Source organism: Electrona antarctica (genome assembly GCF_951216825.1).
Source record: "Electrona antarctica genome assembly, chromosome: 3".
NCBI classification, from domain to species: Eukaryota; Metazoa; Chordata; class Actinopteri; order Myctophiformes; family Myctophidae; genus Electrona; species Electrona antarctica.
Window position 1 is genome coordinate 43,855,597 of NC_136808.1, and position 10,410 is coordinate 43,866,006.

The 10,410-nt window shown below is 43.4% G+C and overlaps 1 protein-coding gene across 1 annotated transcript; it reads left to right on the forward strand.

Moving 5' to 3' along the window:
* Positions 1–4,524: 4,524 nt before the first annotated feature.
* On the forward strand, positions 4,525–10,118 carry LOC306919807 (uncharacterized protein; the record flags this gene model as incomplete). Its single annotated transcript, XM_079496357.1, has 3 exons — positions 4,525–4,531; positions 8,125–8,679; positions 9,143–10,118. 3 exons carry the CDS (start codon positions 4,525–4,527, stop codon positions 9,715–9,717), a joined length of 1,137 nt encoding a protein of 378 aa, XP_079352483.1. The 3' UTR covers positions 9,718–10,118.
* Positions 10,119–10,410: the final 292 nt, after the last annotated feature.

Here is a 10,410-nt window from a genome sequence, read left to right on the forward strand (position 1 = left end):
GGAATTTAGCCGACGCTCTTAATCCAGACAGTGACTTACATTAAGCAAGAACAAAGCATAGCAATACATCACATGCATAAAAAGTAGTTATGAAACATGCGAAAGCTAAGAACTTGGTGGCGGTCTTGAGAAGCGCAGCACTGGGTGTGCATTTATAAAGTGACCTGTGCACTGAGCAGGGCTAGACAGGACAGGGAGCCAAACCGTTCCTACCAGCAGCACAGCAACTCTGCAGCACAATTCAATATAACAGGTATGTTTATGATTTCAACTGCCCACTTCTGTTCAATGTATAACACTCAAACTGGATCAAAGACTTGACATCCATCTGTTACTGTTTTAGTGTTTTCTGTGTGTACTGCGTGGCCTACCTGTGAAGTAACTGCAAAGGAGACAATAGGCCCTGCTGGAAGGTGACAAATAGCATGTCTGGACCTTTTAAACCACATGCACCCTAGCGTCCCTATTCTGGGGAGAACATTCTGCGACAATTGCAGATCTACAAGGTCACAACAACACGTTGCAACACCCGCCAACAGTTTTCTGCAGTGTTTGGCTGCAGTGTGTATGATGGATGGACCTATTATAGACCATCATCTTGCACCTCAGATGTTCTCATTGAATGTGTTCGGTGTGCATCAATCAATCTTGTCCATTAGGCCTATCTCACAGCCCGCTTTTCACGCCCACTTCCGGTAAATAGTGGTGTCATTAACATTAGCATTTACACGTTTTTTTTCTCTGGAGAATCTAAGTACATTTTCTAATGTAAAAATGTGACAGACCAATATTATTATGAAGCAAACAAGATGGTAAATCAGCTCGAACAGATAGAACAAACCTTACCTTGAGAAAACAAAAGTTGTAGACTTCTTAAATTACCTCTGTTAACATGTAGCGTCTATGGAGTGACGTCACGCTATCGCCACTAACCCCGAAAGGGGGCGTATTAAGGGGGGCGGGGAAATTCTGTGAGATAGGCTTATTGAGCTTTGCAAAAATAATTCAGTAATACACTGACACCACGCTAGACAGGAACGCCCAAAAACGTCACATCCGGTTTTAGCCTGGGGTAAGAATTTTCTATGGCTGCCAATGCAACTTGGTCCAATCCTTAATCACATACAGACAAACATCTATGCCGATGCTATCTAATTTGCGGAGGTAGCCTGCCTTGTCCACGGGCAACAGATCTTTCAACGTATGGCATTGCAAATACGTTTGATAATCGCTACTCTGCTCAATATTGTTTTGAAAATGCCGCAAATTGCATTGCAATGAACGAGCGCAAATCACAACTTCCCCCGGGGGTGGGCGGAGTCACAGTTTGAGGCACTGATTACGCGCCGTGATGTCAGTGTATACTTCAAGCTTTTATTTGTAATTGAACACTAGAGCTTGCATTAACCTTCAGAGAATGCCACCATCCAGGCAGTATCCCTGGCCAGTGACCGTATAAACCTCACCATGCCTTAAGGGGGAAAAGTGGTCCCGCATTAACATTCCTGTTCTAAGATACTTGATACATCTGGGCCCAGGTTTCACTTCTAATTTGGTCCAGTGGACATGCAGCCGCCTGCGTGTCTGCTGGTCGAGGGGCTGGTGCAGCATCTTTGTTTTTGTTTAGACCCAACATGCAGCCGCCCTTCCTCGGAACTAGGCAGAGAGAGGAGGGGCCGATTATGTCACAGCACTCATGCCTTTTTGAGTGGTGCTAGCCACTCCAAGGAACAGCAATGTCTGTCCGTATGTCTCTGTGTATGTACAGTACTGTCCCGCTTGAGTACGGAAATACTGATGGGTGACCTAAGTGTCACTGTTGAGCAGCCTAACGCACACACAGACCCATTGACCACTGCAGCTTGCGTGCGCACGCGCACGCACACACACACACACACACACACACACACACACACACACACATGCAGCACCACTCAGTTCAGACAGGTCTGATTATTATTTTTATTTTTTTACACCAGCGACAAATGTGGGTTTCCACATCTGGCTGAGAGATGTTTGAATAGAGTCCAATGAGGCATATGGCTTATCCAACTAGCTGTAGGTTACAGGCCAACTCTATACTAAGGCCAAAGGGGCTTTTAGCCTGCTTATACAACAAGAAACCTCCTTTTCTTCTCTCGCTCCCTCCCTCCTCTGTTAGCCTGATGCTATCAGCGTTTCCTGAAACCAAACTCACTCCTAGTTATGTCTGCTATGTAACAGCAAAAAGGTATCTTGATGTTTTCCACATCACAGAGTATCGGTTTCAGTGTATTGTTTTTGTTTTTATTTTCTCGAGAATATAGGGCTAGTTTACCCGGTCACCAGAGATTTCGACCCAGGACTATTCGACCAACCGCAAATTCGAGTCCGTTCGACCCGTTTTTACCGGGTCGAATTATCTTTACTTTACTTTACTTTATTTGTTTATTTAGACAGGACAGAGCATATTAATGAACGTCACATGAACGTAAATACACCGGGATTAGCAAAGATGCTAATTTTCATCCGCAGTCCTCACACAAAACATAAAAACAGAAAACAGACAAACGGTGTAACCCCTAGAGGGTTCACCTTGTAAACAAAATGTAAGTAAGATGAAATATGCAATATAAATGAAATCCCAATTATAATATTCGCATCTCATATATGATGCCTAATTCTCCATATTCAGGATTTAAGATGGGGAACATATACAGTTGGAGGGGGGTACAGCATTGTGTAAACAGAGCTATGTTACATTGTGTCGTTCTATATGGGAGAATAAAATGAGTGCAAGAATAATTGTCAGACAACACAGAGCTGCTGCTAATGTGTAGACTGAACGTCACTTTATGACTGAATGACAAAATATAGTGTATTCAAATCACAGCATACAATCAATAAAGGCATTACCATTATAGCTATAACTTTTCTTATATATCATACTTTTATACTTCATGTGATTATTCACAAAACCCCACTAGCAAAAAACGTCATACTCTGCTATGGGGATGAGGATGGTGGCTGCTAGCCTTAGGAATGTGATCGTTGATGGCCTGTGTCTCTGTGTCTCTGTGGGTGGCTCCCTTTAGCCTCCATTAGCCTCCATTAGCTTTGTAATTGTTTGGTAAATAAAAACACCAACACAATAATTGTTTGGTAAATCAATGTACATATTATTATTATTATGTCTCTGTCTCTCTCTCTCTCTCTATGTCTCTCTCTGTCTCTCTCTCTCGCGGTCCGGGTCGAAAAGTCAGGTCCAAGCGGGTCGAGAGCGGGTCGAATGGTCGGTAACAAGACAACTCACCCCTAAAGCCACTTTTGGTGAGTTGTCCAGACAACTCACCCCTAAACGTGAAGACATCTCACCCCTGCTTTTTTAGGGGTGAGATGTCTTCACTTTCCGGGGTGAGATGTCTTCACTTTTGGCCACTTTCGGGGTGAGATGTCTTCACGTTTAGGGGTGAGTTGTCAGGACAACTCACCGGGGTGAGATGTCTCGTATTCTTTGAGCTATACTTTACTGAATATTTCACAAGAATATAACACAAGAGTCAAATGTACGGTCAAATGTAATGTAGTTTATTTAAATATAGAAACTACAGGCTACAGATGTAAATATATTTATGACACAGTAAAATGTTGAATTCGCCTTTAAGTATGTCACGGTCAAATGCATAATAAACCTTACAAATACAAACATTATTGTTTGTATGTAGGCTACCCAGTAGCCTACCCATATGATTAGATGAATGTGCAACTCACAGTCAAGCCCCTAGTCAGGGACCTCTATGGAACGATGATTGATATTGCTTGTAACTTTATAATTTTTATCAGACATAATAATGCTATATAGTTGTTTAAAAAGTGACATAGTACTGCTTTAACCCATTTAGACCTGACTTTGAAATAAAAAAAAGTCTTCTGAAAGAATATATTCAAAGATTTGTGCTGCATTTTCACGATTTTTTCAAAAATAGCATACCTACAAGCTCGTAGCGCGCCACTCGCTATGAGCTTGTAGATCTGCTATTTTTCAATAGCTTAAAGTATAACATACCGGTAATGCTTAGTTAAAACACCAAAAGGGGTTCCCATCCAGAATGGGTTTAACTGTTACACCCCTCTAACAATGCTTAAAAAAATGTGTACAATCTATCAATTATGCAAGAATGTAAACATGATGATAGATATATTCTGACATGTTGTTTACACATCATGTCAAGTTGGCCATTCCATCATATTCTGTTGGTCAACACAGATAGAACTTTGGCCCAGACCGTGTTCCATATAGGTCATATTTGGTCATCCTGTCCTTTTATCATCATTTTACTCATAGCCTACTGCCTGTTTACACAGGGTGGTTCATCTTATCCTTTATATTATTTTATCATACTTATATTATGGATTTCCTGACGCCACATTCAGATCTTATATCTTGTTGACTCCTTATTCGGTCTCCATACTGTCTTTCCCCAGTCAAGTTAGCTGGCATATTGAGAGGTCTATTTGGATAAACACTGCATGTATTTGACCTTGATGCCTAGTGAGAAAGTAGATAGCCAGGCATTTCTCTGTTGAAGAGTTCACAGACGGCAGGGAAAGAATGTTATCTTCAGGTTGCCATAGCAACGCCAGCGTCCACGCTTTCCCGGTCTATGGCCATCAATGCCGGAACCATGGAAGATGTCACGATACCAGTCTCATCATCCATGTGCTGGTCCAATGAGTACTCGACAACCAGCACCACCGTGGGATATTGCGGAAATGAACTATCTATTCAGCCAATGAACGTTTATCAACAACTGACGTCAGATGCAGTATAAGCCAGGAAGATGCTGTGAAGAGGGGCAGTTCGGATCCATATTGGAACAATTGAATACTCTAAATTATAGTGATGTATTGTACTATTATTATTATTATCTGAACCATGTAGCACATTCTCTATGTAAATTGACTTTATTACCTACTAAAAATTACAGTTAAAACCTTAAACTTCCTCTCAGAACTTTATTTCGTCTGTCTCCAATTCGTTTTTAAGGTATCCTTCTATTTTTTTATGGTAGAGTGACTGTCATTCAAGATTTAAAGGGCTACTCACTCCTTTTTAAGGTAAATACAGCACGGTATTTGGTCTCCCTGCTGGGTTATTGAAGATATATATATATATTTACAGTCCTTTCTAATTAGCATTACAGAATAGATATAATTTATTTTATTATATTAATACGATCCTTGGGGTCGCCGGAATTTTATTTCCATCACATGAGATAGTCAGACTGCAGCACTGAAGCAAATTGATATAGCACAGAGGCCATTAAAACCCACTTCTGTCTCCTAAAACTCAGACTTTCTGCAGCATCTAACTAAATAAAGCTGTCTTCTTCTCTGCTCTCAATGTCAGAATGACTTATAGAGTTACAATGTGTAACTTTGTGTATGTGGAAAAAAACCTCTCGATCACTCTCTACTTACTAGAACTATGCTTGTTATGGTTAGACCGAATAAATTTAGTTTGTTTAGCTATCCAGTGTGCAATCATTAATATATGTGTTCCTGTCGGGCGCCCGCTGGCCTAGCGGTCCAGGCGCATGCCACACATAATATGGCTCTGGCCTGACTGCGTGTCACGGGTTCGAGTCCCGTTCATGACGACCTTTGCTGCGTGTCTCTCCCCTTCTCTCTCTCTCCCTCTTTCCAGTCATGTTTAGCTTGGGAGGCAGGGTTGTTCCTGTCTACCTTCACTTGTATAAAAAGGCAAAAAGCCAAAAACAAATCTAATATATATATATATGTTCCTGTCTAGACTAGAGATACTTAGAAATAATTAACTCAGTATTTGGTATAGATCAAGCAATGCATCCACAATTCCACTATAGCACGCAGCCTATATGCCAAATGTTATACTGTGATATTATACAGTATTCAGCACATTATTTTAGGGCTATTTTGCAAAGACATTTATTTTACAATATGCAATCATTAGCGACATTGTCACTCGTGTGTGTGTGTGTGTGTGTGTGTGTGTGTGTGTGTGTGTGTGTGTGTGTGTGTGTGTGTGTGTGTGTGTGTGTGTGCAAACTTCTGAAGAAATGTGAACTGAACCCCTCTCAATTTGGTTACTCCAGAAGAGTCCAGATGGCTGTCACTTTTCTCACATGCTAATGTAACTAGCAATAGCAAGATCATTGTCCGAAAGTTCGCTTCGTTTGGCAGGTGTGAAGGCTCATTCGAATCCTAATGCGTGTCTAATGTGTCTGTCTGTCACTGTGTGGGGATCCGAGTGGAGACTTTCTTCATCTTGTTTAAATATAAATACTTCAAAATTAAAACACATGTTTAGCTCAGCATGATCTATAAACTGTATAGCTAACATGGAATATGCATAATAATTGTGATCGGATCATCAATGGGACTCTGGGAGTAGGCTATCTATTGTAAACTTCGGATCATTTTGCGCTCCCGTCTCCGCTGTGCCTCGTTCATGTGCCCAAAAAAAAGAACAGTGGCGCGCACACACACACACACACACACACACACACACACACAGTAAGTCTCCGACGACACACTGCATCCGTTACTCTCACTTTACGTGAAAAGTCTATTTTTTAACATCGGCTTCTGAACACATTGATAAAATTCCCTGCTACGTTTCCTTGCTTTCCCTGACACAGCCAGTGTGAAGGCAAACCGCATCAAATTAAATATGCAAGAATCCAAATTCTCCGCCCATACGCATTTGAGTCTACAGAAGTATTAGGTGAGAATGTGACCTAATTAGCAACTTTGTACAGCCGTCTGGTGGCAGTGTCTACTCCTTACAAGTGTTTCACCGGATTTTACTGTTAAATAAATAAATAATTAGCCGTGACTGCGCACGTCTGTAGGAACCGATAGTTAGATCCGAAATTGAATTATGCCTACTGTAATGGGTGCCACGGAAAGTACAGACAACTCACCCCGCAATGTCAGAAAGTGAAGACATCTCACCCCGGAAAGTAAAGACATCTCACCGGGGTGAGATGTCTTCACTTTCCGGGGTGAGATGTCTTCACTTTCCGGGGTGAGCTGACCGGACATCTCACCCCGGACATCTCACCCCGACATGTCAAAAAGTGAAGACAACTCACCGGGGTGAGATGTCTCGTATTCGAATGGTCCGGGTCGAATAGTCCTGGGTCGAAATCTCTGGTGACCGTTTACCCTATAGGGCTACTTTACCCTGGACACTGTCATCCTAACTGCATGTTGATTTTAGATGGGGACAAGAAGATCATATAATTTATGCCTTTTTACTCGGTGTCCCACATGAAGCATCTGTGTTGTGAAATAATTTATGGTCTGGCTTGTTGTTGCCCCTTGTTGAAATTAATGAAACAAGCACTGACCCTAATCCTTTATTGTGGGACTATATTCTCAGAGGCTTTTAGCCAATTACTTAACCACTTACACCCTATTAATACTCTCTCGTTTAAGCAACAGTGGAAATAGCCGATCTAAAAGTTCACACCATAGCGATTTGAGGCCTTGTAAACTTGGAGATTTTTGCCTGTTATATAACAAGCGCAAAAATAAGGACGCCACATTGAAAGTGGTTAAAAAACATATTTTCCTTCCTCATAACTCTACTCACAAGTAAAGCTTTATGAGAGAAATCAAACCAAAATACATTTTATAACTTCTTCACCAGACCTTGTTAATTCCTAGAGCAAGTCATATAAAACAGTAGTACAACATTCAAAGCATCAGAGAACCAGGGGTTTAATTGCCTTTTAGACTGTACATGGCCTCTAATGCCACCTGGTGGTTTAGATTGTAATTTGACTCTAGAGATATACAGGAGTTTGTCTTTCATCCTTAACCACTTAAGCCTTTATACTATGGTCTCCTAGCAGTCTATATTTATACTATATATTTATACTATATATTTATACTATGGTCTCCTAGCAGTCTATATTTGGTCCCGTCCTGTTTCCTGTTTCCCGCTACACCAAATGTCTTCCACCAAAATAGCCAATTTCCAAGCTCACAATGACTTGCATTGAAATGCATTGCAAGCTTGTACAGCTGCTATTTTCGATAGTGATGAATAAAACCTTCTTGATTGATGAATCTCTCTCACTCTTTTCCGTTGTGCAGAGAAGAGCCAGGGCATCAAGAGACTCAACCCTCTCGGTTTCCCGGACGACAAAATCCCGCCCAAGTCGCCCCGGCCCCGCCGCAACATCTGGCTCAGCCGCAGCCAGTCGGACATCTTCTCGCGCAAGCCGGGGAGGAAGGTCAACGTCCAGGACCCGTACTACGACCCGCCGCCGCCCCACCACCAACGGACCTCCTCCAAGATCAACCCCTTCACCGCCCGCGAGGACCTCATGGGGGGCAAGATCAAGTTCCAGGACATGCCCAGCACGACTGTCTTCTCGCACATGTTTGACCTGCACTCGCCGCCAGGCAGCAGCGCCTTCTCCGGGCAGCCTTCTTCTCACCAGGGCCCCGGCGGGGGGCCCCAGCACCAGGAGCCCCCCGGCAGCAGCTACTGGCAGCAGCTGCCGGGCAGAGAGTGCCGCTCCTTGCCCGTGTCCCCCCAGCTGCCCCTCTCGGAGGTTTTTCACCCCGTGGCTGCTCCCGCTGTTTGTTCTAATAACAACGGCTGTTCTACCTGCACCACCGCTCAGCTCTCCACCACTTTGCCAGGTGTGTACTGTGTATGTTTGTCATTCTCAACCTTTTAAATTTAATTGACCCCCAGTTTGATATGCATTTGTCCACAGACCTTAATCTTAATTTAACTCTGAGAGTGCACAAATGGATCTAAATGGATTGGAGTTACAGAGCTGTAAGGGTCTATTTGGTCCTGTAAATCATTTAACTGGTGATCCCCTGGAACTTTTTTATTTTATTTATTTTTTGGTATTCAGTGTTTGGTCTTGAAAGTTATAGGCTCATTTACCGGCATTCCGCAAATAAAATGCCACAAGATGTTGATGTCTCCTCCTCCTCATCATGTAAATGTATTTATGATCCCCCCTATATATATATCCTTTCCTTTCTTCTCTTTTCCCTCACCATTTTATTCCTTTCATTCGGTTCCTTTTTTTTCTTCTTTGTTTTTTTTGTTCGTTCTTTCAATTGTTGTCTTTTCTACACCCTTCGCCAGGAACCAACGGGCAGCTAGGCAACGATGTCCGCTCCGCATTCCTGAGCGGTTGGGCCAAGAAATATGTCGTCATCGAGATTCCTCCGTACCGACCGCGGGAGGAAGACGAAGACGAGGAGGAGTGCGACGCGGGCAAGGGCGAGGTGTTCGACGACAGCTGGTCTCCCATGGTGCCCAGCAGCGAGAGAGACAACGGCGAGGCAATGGACTACTCGAGCGGTCCAGAGGAAGATGACGAGAAGGACGAGGAGGAGCTTAAAGGACAGAAAGCGGAGGACAAGTGCGTTGTGTACGACATCGCGATACGCGGGGACAGGGAGAGACCCCGCCGCCCCATGCCGGCTCAGACGCCGTCCCCCCATGCACACGGACAAGACGCAGAGGCTCAGACGCCGTCCCCCCATGCACACGGACAAGACGCAGAGGAGGATGTGGAGAGATTCCTCTGTCCTGTGCAGTGCCAGCTCCAACGGGGCCTTTTCCATCCTCAGGGCATGAATGGCAGCCTGGGCCAGGAGAAAGGCACCACTACCCCTGGCTGCGAGGACATGGAGGCCCTGGGTTCTGGGTGTTGAATCCACCACTACCCCTGGCTGCGAGGACATGGAGGCCCTGGGATCTGGCTGTTGAATCCACCACTACCCCTGGCTGCGAGGACATGGAGGCCCTGGGATCTGGGTGTTGAATCGTTGTACCACCAGAACAACCCCTGGGTTTACAGCAACTTGAGTGTGTTTCACCACACATTTTGGCTTGATTAAACCCATTAAGACCTGAGAGCAGATTCAACAAAATGCAAGTTTTCTGGAAAAAACGTATCAGTGGTGCTCGGACTTTTTCATGTCAAGGACCAACAGAATTATCTGTGTTTGGCCGCGGACACCCATCTGAAAATATGTTGTTCCAAATATTTGAGTTAAAAACATTCGCTGTGAAAGATTATTATATTCAAAGATTTGCACACGTTTTCAAGATTCTTCAAAAATAGAAGATCTATGAGCTTGTAGATCTGCTATATATCAACAGCTAAAGTTTAAAATAATGGTTAAAAGTGGTTAAAAGCTATAAGGTGACACAGATGCGTCATCAGGTCTGAATGGGTTAAACAAGTGTGCCTGCCTGACGTCATTGAAATGATTAGATTTTAAATTATTTCGTTTTAAGAATACGTTGTTAGCCAGGTCTGACAACTCTCTCCAGCATGAGGTCAGTGATCAGGAATGGACGGCCGGCAGAGATTCTATTTTTGAAAAGGATGTTTATAGTTA